This window comes from Leopardus geoffroyi, chromosome E2 (assembly GCF_018350155.1).
Source record: "Leopardus geoffroyi isolate Oge1 chromosome E2, O.geoffroyi_Oge1_pat1.0, whole genome shotgun sequence".
NCBI lineage: Eukaryota > Metazoa > Chordata > Mammalia > Carnivora > Felidae > Leopardus > Leopardus geoffroyi.
In genome coordinates this window covers 16,392,513-16,410,415 of record NC_059335.1, presented here as the reverse complement: position 1 = coordinate 16,410,415, position 17,903 = coordinate 16,392,513, and the positions used below count along the sequence as shown (strand labels likewise).

At 36.4% G+C, this 17,903-nt stretch overlaps 1 protein-coding gene across 2 annotated transcripts in view; it reads left to right on the top strand.

Annotated features, from left to right (window-relative positions):
* The window catches only part of LOC123578207 (zinc finger protein 569), a 322,725-nt gene that overhangs the window by 14,133 nt on the left and 290,689 nt on the right, over positions 1–17,903 (top strand). The window contains exons 4-6 of one of the 2 annotated variants that reach the window (XM_045440903.1): positions 7,368–7,494; positions 7,807–7,902; positions 13,186–14,789. In XM_045440903.1, coding sequence (XP_045296859.1) covers positions 7,368–7,494; positions 7,807–7,902; positions 13,186–14,789 — 1,827 coding nt within the window. Of the gene's footprint in view, positions 1–7,367; positions 7,495–7,806; positions 7,903–13,185; positions 16,301–17,903 lie in introns of those variants that run through there. The other variant, XM_045440911.1, reaches the window with a different exon arrangement.

Sequence of the window (17,903 nt, the reverse complement as noted above, 5' to 3'; positions counted from 1 at the left end):
CCCACTGATTTTTAAAGATCCCGGAGTTAAGCCTTCCTGGTTTTCAATACAGGCTTTACTAGGCCTCATGTTCGCAGTGCATGTCTCCAGTGCCTGGTGTGTCTGGTGTGGTGTCTGATCCTAACGCTTCTCTGTGCTTATGACGTCCCTCCATTTTGCGGTTAGTCACACCAGGGGTTTGGTTCTCAACCACATCTCCACCTCTCTTATCCTTTTGAAAGTGGCCCTCTCTCTATGTGATTAGCTGTGGAAGGCTTGTTCTACCAGTCTCTACCAGTCTTCAGATTGCTTTTGGTTAGTTGCATAAATGTATGTAGCCGTTACCTCAGTGTGTCTGTGTGACAAAGTGGTGAGCTCAGGACCATCTTACTCTGCCATCTTTCCTCCTTCCTCCCAAATTACCTTTGAAATTATTCATTTCCTTGAAATTTTTCATTGAGATTGTTTCTGTATTTATTTTTAATTCTGTATGTTTTTAAACATCATTAAACGTGTTTCCATCATTAAACTTGTTAAACATTTGCTGCCTGTATTATTTATGCTTAAAATATCAACTTTTAAATATAGAGATTTATGTATATAAATTCTGGACTTCTAATTTTAAGACATTTATATTTTCACATTTACTAAATTTTTTCTTAAATATTTTTTAATTTTAATAATTTTTTTCTGAGTTCTCTCACTCTTGAGCAGTTAGAATTTTCTTGCCAAATCTCTGGTGTTGGTTTTTAAACTTTATTTACTAGTTTATTTATCCATCTTCCTGAGGAGAAATCTGAGACTGAGGCAGTGTTAGCAAGAATTCATCTTATATGCTCCTGTCCTTCAGTGTGATTAGTGAAGTTACTAGGACCAGCTTTCTACATTTTGTTTTCTCTTCAACCCTACTTCTTAACCAGGTGCTTTGTTCAAGCTTAGTTTGGTCTTTATCCCAATTAAGGGGAATTCCCAACAACTCCCTGAATTTTAGGGTCTTAAAAATTTGATAGTTTTCTTTCTTTCTGCAGCTTTATTGAGCTATAATTTACATATAATACTGTGTTGTTTTAAATTACAATGATGGGTCAAATGGCTGGCTTAATTTATAGAGCATGTGACTCTTGACCTCAGAGTCATGAGTTCAGTCCCCACACTGGGCACAGGGATTCCTTAAAAAATAAAGTATACAAAAGTGTCGATTTGATATATTTGTATATTACAAAATTATTACCACCACAGGATCAGCTAACATCTCTATTCCGTCACATAATTATTTCTTTTTTGTGTTGAGAACATTAAGACCTACTCTCTTAGCAACTTCCAAGTATATAATATAGTATTCTTAACTATAATCACCTTGCTGCACATTAGATTTCTAGAAATTATTTGTTTTATAATTAGAAGTTTGTACCCATTAACCAACATCTCCCCCATTGCCCCCAGTCCCTGGTGCCACCACTCTGTTTCTGAGAGTTGGCTTTTTAAGATTTCACATATAAGTGAGATTATAGGGTATTTGTTGTTCTCTGTCTCATTTATTTCACTTAGCATAATACCCTCAGAGTCCACCCATGTTGCAAATGTCAGGATTTCCTTTTCTCATGGCTGAGGCTGAATAACACTGTGTGTGTGTGTGTGTGTGTGTGTGTGTGTGTGTGTGTGTACCACATCTTCTTTATTTATTCATCCATAGATAGGTTGTTTCTATATCTTGGCTGCTGTGAATAATGCTGCAGTGAACATGGAAGTGCAGATATCTTTTCAAGATCCTGATTTCATTTCCTTTGGATATATGCCCAGAAAAATATATGCTGGGTCATATGGCAATTCTATTTTTAATTTTTTATCAACGTTTATTTATTTTTGGGACAGAGAGAGACAGAGCATGAACAGGGGAGGGGCAGAGAGAGAGGGAGACACAGAATCAGAAACAGGCTCCAGGCTCTGAGCCATCAGCCCAGAGCCTGACGCGAGGCTCGAACTCATGGACCGCGAGATCGTGACCTGGCTGAAGTCGGACGCTCAACCGACTGCGCCACCCAGGCGCCCCTATTTTTAATTTTTTAAGGAAGCTTCATGCTCTTTTGCATAGTGGCTGTACCACCAACAGTGCACAAGTGTTGCCTTTTTTCCACGTCCTCATCATCTCTTATCTGTTGTCTTTTTGATGACAGCCATCCTAACAGGTGTGAGATAAACCTCGTAGTTTTGAGTTTAATCATCATTTCCCTTATGATGAGTGATGTCATATATCTTTTCATATACCTTTTGGCCATTTGTAGGTTTTCTTTGGAAAAGTGTCTATTCAGGTCCTCCAATCATTGTCTGATATATATATATATATAGAGAGAGAGAGAGAGAGAGAGAGAGAGAGTGTGTGTGTGTGTGTGTGTATATATATATATACACACACACACACTCTATATATATATATACACACATAAGTGTTTATTTTTACTTTTGAGAGAGAGAGTGTGTGAGTGGGAGAGGGACAGAGAGAGGGGAGGACAGAGGCTCCAACCAGCTCTACCCTGACAGTGGCGGGCCCGATGTGGAGCTTGAACTCATGAACCATGAGATCATGACTTGAGCCAAAGTCGGACACTCAACCTACTGAGCCACCCAGGCATCCCAAGAGATTGTTTGATTTTTTTGATATTGAGTTGTATGAGTTTTGTGTATTTTGGATATTAACCCCATATCAGATACATGTTTTGCAAATAATTTCTCCCTTATTCTACTGATCCCCTTTTCACTTTGTTTATTGTTTCCTTTGTTTTTTTGTAGAAGCTTTTTACTTTATTGTTGTCTCCATTATTTTTGCTTTGCAGGTCATATCCAAAAAAGTCGTTGTCAAAACTAATGTCAAGTTTTTTCCTTATGTTTTCTTTGAGGAGATTTATAGTTTCAGGTCTTATGTGTAAGTTTTAACCCATCGTGAGTTAATTTTAGTGGCTGTTATACTAGGGGTTCAATTTCATTCTTCTGCATGTGATTATCCAATTTTCCTAACACCATTTGTTGAAGAAACTGTCCTTTGACTCCCTTGTCAAATATTAATTGACCTTGTATACATGGGATTATTTCTATATTCTTGATTCTAATTGGCCTATATGTCTATTTTTATGCCAGTACCATGCTGTTTTGATTATTCTAACTTTGTATTATAGTTGGAAATCAGGAAAGGTGATGTCTTCAGCTTTGTTCTTTCTCAGGATTGCTTTGGGTATGTGGGGTCTTTTGTGGTTCCATACAAATTTTAGTGTTTTTTTCTTTTTCTATTTCTGTGAAAAAAAAGCTGTTGGAATTTAATAGGGATTTCATTGAATCTGTAGATGGTTTGGGGAAGTATGGACACTTTAACGATATTAATTCTTCTGATCCATGAACATGGGATGTCTTTCCATTTGTGTCTTCTTCCATTTCTTTCATCAAAGTGTAATATTCACTATACAGATCTTTCATATCCTCAGTTGAATTTATTTCATAGTATTTTATTGTTTTTGATGATATTATAGATAGGGTTTTCTTTCATATTGTTACAATTGCTTTGTTGTTAGTGTATAGATGTAGCTGAGTTGTGTATGTTGATTACTGAATTCATTGATTAGTTCTAACAGTTTTTTGTTGGAGTCTTTGGGAGTTTTTTTATATGTAAGATCATATCATCTGCAAAGACAGTTTTACTTCTTTCTTTTCTATTTGGATACCTTTAATTTCTTTTTTTTTTTAAATGTTTTATTTTTGAGACAGAACATGAGGGGGGAGAGGCAGAGAGAGAGGGAGACACAGAACCTGAGACAGGCTCCAGGCTCCAAGCTGTCAGCACAGAGCCCAATGCAGGGCTTGAACTCACAAACTGCAAGATCATGACCTGACCGAAGTTGGATGCTTAACTGACTGAGCCACCCAGGTGCCCCATGATACCTTTTATTTCCTTTTCTTGCCTGATTGCTCTGGTTAGGACTTCCAGGACCGTGTTGAATAGGAGTGGTGAGAGTGGGCACCTTCACCTTGTTACTGACCCTTTACCATTAAATATTGTGTTACATGTAGGCTTGTCATTTATGTCATTTATTAAGTTGGTGCTTTTTAGTGCATTTTTCATTTCATTTTTTTGTATTCTTCTCCAGAATTTGTTTGGTTCTTTTTTATGATTTCTTTCTGAAATTTATCATTTTGTTCATGTATGTTTTTCTGATATCAAATTATGTTTCTATGTTTTCTTATAGCTCTTTGAGTTTCGTAAAAACAACTATTTTGAGGGGTGTCTGGGTAGCTCAGTCAGTTAAGCATTTGACTCTTGATTTCGGCTCAGGTCATGATCTCACCGTCTTGAGATTGAGCTCCATGTCATGTTCTATACTGAGCATGGAGCCTGCTTGGTATTCTCTCTCCCTCTCTCTTTCTCTGCCCCTCCCCTGCTCATGTTCTCTCTCTCTCTGTCTCTCTCCTTCCCTCTCTCCCTCCCCTCCAAATAAATAAATATTAAAAATAAATAAATAATGGGGCACCTGGGTGGCTCCATCTGTTAAGTGTCTGACTTTGGCTCAGGTCATGATCTCACAGCTTGTGAGTTCGAGTCCCGTGTTGAGCTCTGTGCTGTCAGCTCAGAGCCTGGAGCCTGCTTTGGATTCTGTCTCCCTCTCTCTCTGTCCCTCCCCCATTCATACTCTCTCTCTCTCAAAAAGAAATAAAAATTAAAAATAAATAAAAATCAAAAGTAGATAAAACAGCTATTTTGAATTCTTTATTGAGCAAATTGCATGTTTCCATGTCTTTGAGATAAGTTTCTGGTAGATTATTGTGATTCTTTTGTGGTATCGTGTATCCTTGATGTTTTCATGTTCCTTAAAGTTTTGCATTGCTGTCTTCACATTTGAAGTAGCAGTCACCTCCTCCAGTCTTTACGTTCAGGAGAAAGATAACTTCTGTCAGCACTGCTAGGGATTTTGAGGCTTTCTCAGATTCTATGGATGTGCCTGCTCCGCTCTTCTTGCTCCTCCTTGTGGCAGAATTCTGAAGCTTGGATGCCTTCTCTTGATCTGCCAGCACACCACGCAGGGTGCTTGCTGACAGCTTCTTCTTTGTTTTCCCAGTGGTGGCACTAAAGCTCATGTTTGTGGTCTCTCCCTGGTCTGCACTCAGATTGGGGCTCTCTGCTACAAGATAGGAGTGGGGGGGGGGGGTGAAGCCTACAGAATTCTGAGGGTGCCCATGGGGGAGGAGGATCTACAGGCAAAGTACATGCAGCAGTTCATGAGTAGGCTTCTTAGTGGAGTTTGCAACATAGTGAGATCTGGACCCCTTTTTTTTTTTTAATGTAATTTTTTTAATGTTTGTTTCTTTTTAAGTGAGAGAGCAAGCATGAGCAGGAGAGGGGCAGAGGGAGAGGGAGAAACAGAATCCGAAGCAGGCTTCAGGCTCTGAGCTGTCAGCACAGAGCTCAGTGCGGGACTTGAACCCACAACTGTGAGATCATGACCTGAGCCGAAGTCAGACACTTAACAGATGGAGCCACCCAGGTGCCCCAGATATGGATCCCTTTAATGCCCTTTAAGACTCCTATCTGTCGCTTTCCCATACTCATTCTACCCTTTAGTCATGTAGCCCAGAATTCAGTATTCTGGATGGGGTAAGAGAGAGATGAGCCACTCTGGCACTGTCCCACATAGCTAGGAAACCAAGTCACTCATACACACTCCACAGATGAATTCATTGGCCAAGAAAATCCCTCATGGTCCTAAGCTGTGCAGCCTTGAGGGATAGGTGATATGAGTAAAGTCAAACTCTTCCTCTTACCCTCTGTGATGAGTCCAAACTCCTCCAGTTTTTGCTCTGACAATATGCTGGAACTTCTCTGCTGCAAACCTGGATTTCCACAAAAGTTCTGTTGTTCATGGGTGATTGTTTAAGACAGTTTTTTCCCAGGAATCCTGGACCACAGCCAAGAGGGGCTAGAGTTGGTTCATGGGTCACTACAGGGTCCACACAGGGGCTGAGGTCTTGTATGCCTGTTACCCAATGCATAAGTAGGCGAGTCTCCCCCTGAGTCTCTTGACATATGGTGCTGTACCCAACAGCTCCCGCAAAGGTACTTCATGTCCATAGATGCAAGCCAGATTGTTGCTGAGGCAGGGAAACAAATGAGGGATGTCTTATTCAGCCATATGGCCTTTGGTTTCTTAAACTTGTTTATTTCAAAGGCCTTGATACTTATTAGGAAGGATTCCAAAAGAGGATTTGTATCAATCCCACAGCCTACTCTGAACCCTTAGTGTTGTAGATGTTCATATTCACTGGGTCCTTTTAAACCTAGAAATAAAATGCTAGAAACACTGATTGTGAATTAGCTCCCTTTTTATCCCACCCAGTCTCTCAGAAATTCTTCAAAGGGCAGGAAATTTAGACAGCCCTCTTTGTTCTATTGCTGTTGAAGATTTTTTTCCTTATGTTTATACTCTTCTGAACATTTCAGTTATTGCTCTCAAGAAACTTGCCACCAGCATCTCATTTCTGGAAAGTATTCTAAAGCTTTCTTGATACTATTTTCTCATGGTTTTAGTTGTAATTCCAGTTCAGACTATTTAAAAAACCTTTTTAATGAGTTTTTAAATTTATCTGTTGGTATTTGTATGATGCTGTCTTTTGTCCTCTTTTTCAATATATGTGAACTTTGTTAGCAATCATATCCCGTTTTCATTCCTGCGGGCACTTATTTTAGGCTTATGAACAATAAATCCTAATTTTTCTAGATTTCTCCTAATGAACCATACTTTCAGCTACTACTGTACTTCAAATTGTGCATACCATTCTCTCCCTGCTTCTGCTTCCATCCAAACAAGTTTTCATTTTCTCTTTCCTCAGTGAGTCACAGGCATCCAGTGAGTTCCCAGACCAGTTAAGTTTTATATTCCCCCATTTTCTATACTCAGTTATAAATTGGTCCCCCGGATCTCTTTAACCCATGGTAGGTATTAAAGATACGTGCTTGTTGGGGTGCCTGGGTGGTTCAGTTAGTTAAGCGTCCGACTTTGGCTCAGGTCATGATCTTGCAGTTCGTGAGTTTGAGCCCTGGGTTGGGCTCTGTGCTGACAACTCAGAGCCTAGAGCCTGCTTCAGATTCTGCCTCCCTGTCTCTCTCTGACCCTCCCCTGCTCGTACTCTGTCTCACCCTCCTTCAAAAATAAACATTAAAAAAATTTTTTTGTGAATGAACATAAACTGACAGAATGTTGCTAATGTTTTTTCTTTTAGAAAATAGCAAAACCAGGAAAATTTTTAAATAACGTCTTACCTTTGCATACTGTGAGAACATGGTTCAATTTGTTTTGTCCACATCATTTAAGATGGATGACTTCAGGTTGAGTAGGAGTATGTTGTTACAGGGGACAGTGACATTCAGAGATGTGGCTATTGACTTCACCCAGGAAGAGTGGCAACAGTTGGATCTTGCTCAAAGGAACCTGTACCGGAATGTGATGCTAGAAAACTACAACAACTTAATCACAGTGGGTAAGGGTAGTTTCCTGTATAACTCAATTTCTGGGAGTGAAGTACCTTTTTTTCTCCAAATTTCTGAAATTTGTGGAACCTTTAAATGTTAGAGTGAGTTTGGCCTTTAGGTGCCTTTGCTCGTATGAGTGTGCATGCTGCAGCTTTTAAAATAAAATGTCATCCTTGCTTATGTTTCAGAGGCAGCATCCCCAAAACCACACTTTTCTTGTCCTTCAGAAAGCCTGGTTTGTCTGGGCTAGCCTCAATTCATGAATGATTTTTTTGTTCCTGGTATTTGTGCCCAAACGTTATGTTACTTCTCTTTGACAGGCTGTCCATTCACCAAACCTGATGTGATTTTCAAGTTGGAGCAAGAAGAAGAACCTTGGGTGGTGGAGGAAGAAGTGTTAAGGAGACACTGTCCAGGTTAGTCAGGGAGGGAACCAGACAGGTGAGAAGGGGCCATGCCCCTTTAATGGTTAATCCGTGACCCTCTGAAATATTCTTCAAAAATATTTTCTTAAAGATTGTAGACTTTAATAGAGATAATTTCTGTGAACTTCTGAATTCTTTACTAATTTAAGATGTCTTTTCTAGATAACATTCTTCTTTCCTCAGAACTTAAAGGACCAGTTGGCCTTTTTACTTGTGTGCTAGATATCAATATTTCCTAACTCATTTCCATCTTTACTTTGACATGCATTCTATTATTAGCATCTTCAGTCTCTGCCCACCTTATTACATAGGATCCTTTCCCTTTGCATTCAGATATTCACAGAATTGTAGTTGTTCGGATACTGTTGACGTTCATAGCCCTTTCTACTTTATCTTCTCCTTTCATTGTAAATGCCATAGCATTATATTTTGTACTCATAGGCACATTTCCCAGTGTATTTTTAGCTTTTGCTCTCATACTTTAGTAATGGCTACAACCCTTTTACTCAATAAATTTTAAAGTCTGTGATACTTTTCTCTTAGCTTCCATTTTCTGCTACATTTGTCATGTATTTGTGCACACATTTGTTATACACACATGTATACATACATACTTATATATACACGCATCACATGTAGACAATGCATACATACATTTATACATATATTTCTAGTTTGGTAGATATTGCCAAGTCTTTTTTTGCCCTCCAAGGAAACATTTTTATTTCTACCAAAAATTTCTGCCAACACAGTCTTAGAATTTTAAAAATTTTTGCCAATAGGTGAAAAACAATTTATTATAGTTTAAATTTGTATTTCCTTTATTATGGTATTGTCAAGGATGTTTTCATATGTTTAAAAATGGTTTCTTTATAAATGGTTTGTCTTTTGCCCTTTTTTCTGTTGAATTCTTAATTTGTATGAATATATTGATGTGATTAGCCTTTTATTTGTTGTATGGTGTTCCAGTATTTTTTCACAGTTGGTCATTCCTCTTTGAAGTACTCTTTGCCACCCTAAGTTTCTTTAATGTTCATTTAGTTAAAATAACAATCTTTTTTACAGGAGATTATCCTGTGATCTTTTCCTTTTATGTATATGCGTGAATTATGTTTACACATTGCTTAGCAATTACTCATCCTCACATATTTGCCATGAATTTAAATAATTGTTCTAACTTTTTCAGGCTTTGAAGTCAATTTTACACTGGTTTCCTAAATAGAATTTAGAACCATTTCTTCTTGTTCTGGAATACTTATAATAGCACTGGTGTATAACTCCCTTAAAGTTTTGGTTTATCTTACTTGTTTGCCCATTTGGACCTTTTGGATTATCAAGGGAAAGTGCTTTGACGGCTTTTTCCCATTATTACTTTATAAATTTTACGCAGATGTTTTGTCTCTTTTGGCATTAGTTTTTGACATAATAGGTTGTATTGTTCTAGAAAATTACTTAATTCTGGTTTTCAAATTAATTTTCACAGAGTTGAACAATGTAATTTCTATAAATATTTGTTTGTTCTCTATCTGTAAAGGTTTACCATATATTAAAGTTCCAGGGTAGTCTGTATAACAACTTATTTTATCTGTATTTTCCAATCTGTTGGTATAAAATTACCATAGTATTTTCCTGTTTTGTCCTCATTAATTCTGCACATTCCTCAGCTAACATCATCAGATATTGGCTTTTCTTCATTTTCTCAACACTCTCATTCTGGGACTCCTAAAGATAGAAGCTAGATCTTTTTTCCTCCATATTTTTTTTTCATTTCCTTTATTATTTTTTGCCTCCTTATTTCTCTATGTGGCCTTCTCAGTAATTACTTCGGATATATCTTCCAAATTACTCTTCTCTCTGCAGCACCCTATTAACTCATTTGCTTTAAAAAAAAAATTCGGTAGCAGTATTTTGTATTTTTAGAAATTCTCCTTTATTTTGTTTTTGGCTTTTTTTCCCCCTACATCTTTCTGGCCCTTTCAGTTCTGTTGGGATAGTACTTTGGCAACCTAATTGTACCTTCTTCAAAATCTTTTGCTTAATTAAGCTCTTTTTTCCCTAACTGAAGTGACCCAAAAGCTTAGTATTCTGCCTTCTTTTCTACATTTGTAATCTGCAACCAACTCTCTAACTTTACCTGCTTTACAATTTCACAGTAATTTTTCCCTTCCTTTATTATCAGTCTGGCAGAGAGAGAGAAAAATCTCCATTTTCCCATCTCGGATCTAAGAAGCAACAGGGAACTGAATGTAATCCTTCAGTACGTAGACCTGCACTTATTCTCTCTATGCTGAGCCAGTTCCTTTTCTCGGTATTCCTCTGCCTCATGTCCCTGACTCTACAGCATGTCTGCTTCATTTTTTTTTTTCTCTTTTAAATGTTTATTTTGTGTGTGTGTGAGAGAGAGACAGAGAGAGAGACAGAGAGAGAGAGACACTGAGCAAGCAGGGGAGGGGGAGGGGGGGGGAGAGAGAGAATCCCAAGCTGAGCATGGAGCCTGACACAGGGCTCGGCTCGATCCCACAACAGTGAGATCATAACCTGAGCCTAAATGAAGAGTTGGATGCTTCACCTGACTGAGCCATGCAACCGCCACTCTGCTTTCATTTCTTAAGAGATCCTCCATCTCCTTTAGGGTAGAGTGGCCTTTGTCTTTGTTAGTTGATATGTTTTTCCTTCTTTATCTCACATTGGTGTGCTTGGGAGTGGGATGAGATAAATTCATGTATTTCTTCTACCGTATTTAAGCTCAATTTTTCACTCTTTGTTTTCCCTTCTGCTCACAGTACATATGTATTCCTTATCCAGTCATGCTAAGTAGGCTCTTCCAGTTTTATGTTCCAGCTCTCTGATCCAATTTTAACCTGCCCTTTTTTTTCTCACTTTATTACTGCAGTATTCAGAACAACTTTATTTACTTTTTAAAATACATAATACGTGCTTATAGTACAAAAGGACACATTGAAAAGTAGTTATTCTCTTATACATTTCCTAAGGTGACAACCGCTATCTTCATTTTCCTTTGAGCTGTTACTTACCTGTATTTTCAAACATTTTTATTGAAATTAGGTTAGCTTGTGAGTAAGTGTTATTTTCGGTATTGAATGTTCTTTTCCAGCAATGTGATAATGCCTTTATTCTTAGCTTCCTAGAGCTGCCATAACAAAGTACAACAAATTGGGTGGCTTAGAATAACAGGAATTTAGGGGCATCTGGGTGACTCAGTCAGGTTAAGCATCTGACTTCTGCTCAGGTCAGGATCTTGTGGTTCACGAGTTCGAGCCCCACACTGGGCTCTGTGTTGACAGCTGAGACCCTGGAGACTGCTTCAGATTCTGTGTCTCTCTCTCTGCCCCTCTCCCGCTCACACGGTCTCAAGAATGAATAAACATTAAAAAAAAAAGAATAAGAGGAATTTATTCTCACAGTTCTGGAGGCTTAAAAATACTAAATCGAGGTGTTGGCAGGCCATGCACCATCTGAAGCCTGTAGTGGAAGGACCCTTCCTTCGTGTCTTTCAGCTTCTAGTAGCCCCAGACATTCCTTGGCTTGTGATACCATAACTCCAGTCTGTGTCTTTATTTTCACATGGTGTTCTGTGTTTCTGTCTCTTCACATTGAATCCTTTTTTGCAAGAACACCAGTCATAGTAGATTGAGTCACCCTAACTCCAGAATGACCTCATTTTAACTAATTGCATCTACAGTGATCCTCTTTCCAAATAACTTCACATTCTGAGGTATGGGCATTAGGAGTTCAACATATCTTTTTTGTGGTACATTCAGTTCAGCCCATAACACCTTTCCATTTGGTCACATCTGTGTGTGCATTTTAGTTTTCTGTAATTTTGCAACATTTCTTACTAAATTTGTTCACATATTTTTCATATTTTTTGTTGTGATTATGATTCTTATGTTTTCTAAATAGTTGTGTATATATGAATGTTATTGAAACTAAATATTAATTTCCTATATATAGTGAATATAATGAAGTTTTTATATTTTATAATGATTTTTCACTCTTGATTTTGTAGGTAAATTGTTTTATTGTTGACCAAAATGTTAATCTTATACTTTCCTTTCCAAGTTTTTATACCTCTGATTTCTTCTTCTGTTAATGCACTATCCAGTACTGTAGCGGTGGTAGTACTAACTTTAGTGTAGTACTTTGGGATTTTCCTTTTTGTGGAGGGGGGGGGATTTTTCTTATTAAAAATTGTGATTTAAGGGTACTATAAGTGTTTAAGCTGTACTGTACTTTTTCTGAAGTTAAATAAGTAGTCCCATTTTTTGAAGGTTTCTTTATGGAAAATAGATATTTAGTTTTATAACTTTTAAATATACCTTTGGAAATGATTACTTGATTTTTTACTTTTGACCTACTAATGTATTTGCTGATTAGAAACAGATTTTTCTAGTAGCGAAACATATATATGTACTTGGAAAAAACCTACTCAGTTATGATGTATCTTATATTTAATGTGCTCTAGGTCACTTTTTTTTCCTTCTGGGTCATTTTGATATTTTAGGTAGAATTTTTACATTGATATTCATAAGTAAAATTGGTATATAGTTTGCTTTTTTGGTTGTCATCTTTGTCAGATTTTGGTGTTAATGTTATGTTTGTTTCACATGCACAAAAATGGGAATTCTCCTTTTTTTTTCTTTTACAACATTCTGCAGAGCATGAAAACAAATGTCCCCTAAATGTTTGTTCAAATGCCCATGTGAACCTCTCTGGACCTTTTGATATGTTTTGTTTTTGAGGGATTGCTTTTTTGTATTTTTCTGTTCATTTTGTGGAATTTGGTTTATATAGGTTTCTACCTCTTACAGGTACAGTTTTGGTAATTTGCATTTTCCAGAAAATTACTTATGTCAAGCAGTTTATAAAGTTATATTTTAATAGAGTCCTGCAAAATAGTTTTATGATTTTTAACTTCCTGTTTTTGTTTTTTCCTGTGTCATTTCTAACTTTATTTGTACATCTGCATTCTTCCTTTTATTTATGCAACAGTTTATCTGTTTTGTTTCAGATCCCATTTTTAAACACAATCAAAGCTATTTGTATTCCTAACTATCTTCCTCCACTCGTATTTTTCCTGGAATTTCCTAAAGCTAAGGAAATAGGAGATACATGCACTTGGAATTTGCTTTATAATGGGAAACTACGTCTTAAACCAAGAATCAATCCCATAATAGCATATTTTCTGAAATTTTCTTCACGTTACAATACTGGAAAATATTTCAAGTGATATTTATTTGCAATCTGTTTTAGGAGAAGTATGGGGAATTGATGAGCGTCAGAAAATCCAGGACAGACTTTTGACACAATTTGAAGATAAATTCACAAAAACACTGACTGAAGAAAAAGTCATTGAATGTCATAAGAAATTTGCCAATGCATTTCCTCTTAACTTGGACTTTTTTCCTTCCAGTCACAATCTCTATGAATATGACTTATTTGGAAAGTGTTTAGAACATAATAATTTTGACTGTCATAATAGTGATAGAATCTTTATAAGAAAGGAACATTCTGAATATAATGAACCTATGAAATCATTTGTCATTAATCCATCCCATCTTGTAGTAACCCCCTTTAAATGTAATCACTGTGGGAAAGGATTCAGTCAAACTTTGGACCTCATCAGACACCTCAGAATTCATACTGGAGAGAAACCCTATGAATGTAAAAACTGTAGAAAAGCCTTCAGCCACAAGGAAAAACTCATTAAACATCATAAAACTCATAGTAGGGAGCAGTCTTATGAATGTAATGAATGTGGGAAAGCTTTCATTAAAATGTCAAATCTCATTAGGCATCAAAGAATTCATACTGGGGAGAAACCCTATGCATGTAAGGAATGTGGGAAATCCTTCAGCCAGAAATCCAATCTCATTGATCATGAAAAAATTCATACTGGAGAGAAACCTTATGAATGTAATGAGTGTGGGAAAGCATTCAGTCAGAAGCAAAGCCTCACTGCACATCAGAAAGTTCATACTGGGGAGAAACCTTATGCATGTAATGAATGTGGTAAAGCCTTCCCTCGAATTGCATCCCTTGCTCTTCACATGAGAAGTCATACAGGAGAAAAACCTTATAAATGTGATAAATGTGGAAAAGCTTTCTCTCAATTTTCCATGCTTATTATACATGTAAGAATTCATACGGGTGAGAAACCCTATGAATGTAATGAATGTGGAAAATCCTTCTCTCAAAGTTCAGCCCTTACTGTACATATGAGAAGTCATACTGGTGAAAAACCTTATGAGTGTAAGGAATGTAGAAAAGCCTTCAGCCACAAGAAAAACTTCATTACACACCAGAAGATTCATACTAGAGAGAAACCTTATGAATGTAATGAATGTGGGAAAGCTTTCATTCAAATGTCAAATCTCGTTAGACACCAGAGAATTCACACTGGAGAAAAACCGTACATATGTAAGGAATGTGGCAAAGCCTTTAGCCAGAAATCAAATCTCATTGCACATGAAAAAATTCATTCTGGAGAGAAACCCTATGAATGTAATGAATGTGGTAAAGCCTTCAGCCAAAAGCAAAACTTTATTACACATCAGAAAGTTCACACTGGAGAGAAACCTTATGATTGTAATGAATGTGGTAAAGCCTTTTCTCAAATTGCATCCCTGACTCTTCATCTGAGAAGTCACACAGGAGAAAAGCCTTATGAATGTGATAAGTGTGGGAAAGCCTTCTCTCAGTGCTCATTGCTCAACTTACATATGAGGAGTCATACTGGTGAGAAGCCCTATGTATGTAATGAATGTGGAAAAGCTTTCTCTCAAAGAACTTCTCTTATTGTGCACATGAGAGGCCATACAGGTGAGAAACCCTATGAATGTAATAAATGTGGAAAAGCCTTCTCCCAAAGCTCATCCCTTACTATACATATACGAGGTCATACAGGTGAGAAGCCCTTTGACTGTAGTAAATGTGGAAAAGCCTTCTCTCAAATCTCATCTCTTACACTTCATATGAGAAAACATACAGGTGAGAAGCCTTATCATTGTTATGAGTGTGGTAAGGCTTTCAGCCAAAAGTCACACCTTGTTAGACACCAGAGAATTCATACTCAGTAGAACACTATGAATATTGTGAATATGGAAAAGCCTTTAGAAAGAGCATCTCCTTTCACATAATCAGTTCTAGAACAGAAAACTATGACTGTGGAAAGCCTTTTTGAAGAAGTCACACATTTATGAAACAAGGAGTATTTTTACCAAGGTGACAAATTGTGAAACAAGCTGAACATCAAAAACCTTCACAGATATCTAAAGATATTTATTCAGCATTCTTATTAAAATGTGAAACAAGATATCTACTATCAGCATATCAATATTACAATTGAGCTCCTAACCAATGTGTTAAGTAAGAAGAAGATTGGCGGAAAAGAGAAGCTATAAAAATAACCTCTTACACAAGAAATATTTGATTCAAAAACATGTTGATATAAAATGTCTAAGGATAAACACAACAGTGAATTACCAGGCACACATATATACATATAAAGTTATAAAACATTTTCAAGGGCACAAAATAACACCTGAAATTTTGAGAAAAATAACATTGTCTGAAAAAGGTGACATTTTTAAAAACAAAAATTCTCTCATCTCTAAGGTATTTCCACTCAAAGTTTTCACTAATTATATTTTAAGAATTTCGCAAACTGATTTAAAGTTTTACATAGGAATATGAAGGACCACAAATAGCAGAGACAACAGTGAAAAAAGAGAAGGCACAGTCTACTAGATAGCATCACGTACTTTTATTTAAAGCTGGTGTCTAAATGTGTTCTTGTTAAGTAAATTAGCAGATACAAGGATTGGAGAAAGGAGATATGGAAATTTTGTGTATGATAGTGCTACTGAAGTCACTGGAGAAAGAATGGCCTATTCAATAAATGGAAGATTCATATGAACAAAAAATGATAGCTCTCTATACCATATACAACAATAAACTCCAGATAGATTGAAGACAAGAATATAAAAAGCAAAATTCTAAAACTATGATGAAAGTAAAATAGATTTATTATTTTAGAGTAAAAGGATTACTCTAAGAACACATAAATATGAAGCTGTCATTTCTCTTTTGGTGTATTGGCTTCAGAGGCACACATACAGAGGCACGAGATACACATCTCTGTTCACTGCATCGTGGTTTGTATTAACACTAAATTGGGCATAAATTCTCAGTAGAATAATAAATTAATACCACGTAATTATTGCTATGATAGAATACAATATTTAGAAGGTATAAATGTGACATATAGTTATGTAGATCACAGTATATAATATTGAGAGGAAAAAGCAAAATGTACAATGAGAAGATGTAACATTTGTATAAGTTTAATAAAATAATGCAAAGAACAGTACTGTGTATTGGTCATAAATCCACATATGACATTGGTTGCCTTTCAGGAAATGGGAGAGTTTTAGATGGAATTGTTATATTTACCTGTAACATTTCTTTAATAAAAAGGAAAGCAAATATAATGGTGGTAACAAATCAGGTTGTCAAGATTATGTTGCTATTTTTGTATTCTTTTTTGCCTTTCCTTATTTTTCTAATTTCTCTAAAATAAGAACCAAATGGGACACGACCTATAGAAACAACTTGAAAATGGATTCTTTATGGTCAAAACTAAAATTTGTAGGAAATTCTCTTTACTGATACACAAACAAAACCTGAATTAAGATGACACTTTGCTTACCCTCTCCTCACAGTGTTGATTCAGTGTGTGTGTGTGTGTGTGTGTGTGTGTGTGTGTGTGTGTGTGTATTGATGCCAATTTTAAAATTGTTTATTTCAAACACAAATTCTTCCTTAGCTGAAGGCAGTGAAGAAACTAAAGAAATAGTTAATTGTTGGAATAACTGGCTCTCCATTTGGGGAAAAAAAACCAAAACCTATATTTGGCTTGGTTTCAGATTGAGTAGGGGCCATTCATACCTACTGTGAAATGTGAATAATGTTCTGACATGTCAAGCAAGCCAAGGATAGATGCCTGCATCAGACCAGAGGGAATTTTCACATATCTCAACAAAGCTTTACTTGGTTTCTGAGTTCTTAAATGGTCATGCACATGCTGGTGATTTTATATGTGTGACGTACGTGCCCAGTGGGTGTGAAAGCTCTTCTTGTACCACATCTAAAATGTTATATATTCAGACCTTTCAAATATATGTGGAACTCAAATTAACTTTTCTGTGAATAGCTCATTCATATATTTTGTCTATTTGTTTTCTACTGGGACTTTCAAAAGATGTTTTTATTTAGAAATACAGGTTTATAGGAAGTTGCAGAAACAATACCCTATAGTACTGTTTAGCTTGTGTGCCCTATGTCCGATTTTCCCTAATGTTAAATCTTACATAACTACAGTGCAATATCAAATTTAACAGTGGCACAATCTGTACGTTAGTAGATTTCACTGGTTTTGCATGTGCTTGTGTGTGTTAATGTAGTTCTATACAATTTTATCTCCTAACTACCCCTCCAATTTTTTCTCTGCCACCACAATCAACATACAGAACTTCTGACACCACAAATACTCCTTGTTCTGTCCCTTTGTAGTCACACCCATAACCCTTTTCCCCTCTGTGCTTCCCACTCCTTACCTTTGGCAAGCACTAATATATAATCTCAAGATTATTATATTCTATAATATACTGTTTAATATCAAGAGTGTTTTATAAATGGAACCTACATTATATAACCTTTTGAGATTGGTGTTTTTTATTCAACCTGATGCCCTGAGATAAATCCCAGTTATTACAGATAAAATTTTTCTGGTTTTAAAATTTCTCAAGTAGTTTTCCATGATATCAATATACCATGGTTTCTCTAACCGTCGAGCCTTTGAAAGACATTTGCATTTCCAGCTTTGGGTAATTACAAAAACCTGCTTTGAACATTCATCTGTCATTTGGTTGTTTTGTTCCGTCTATTTTGTTCCTCTGTCACTTTTCATG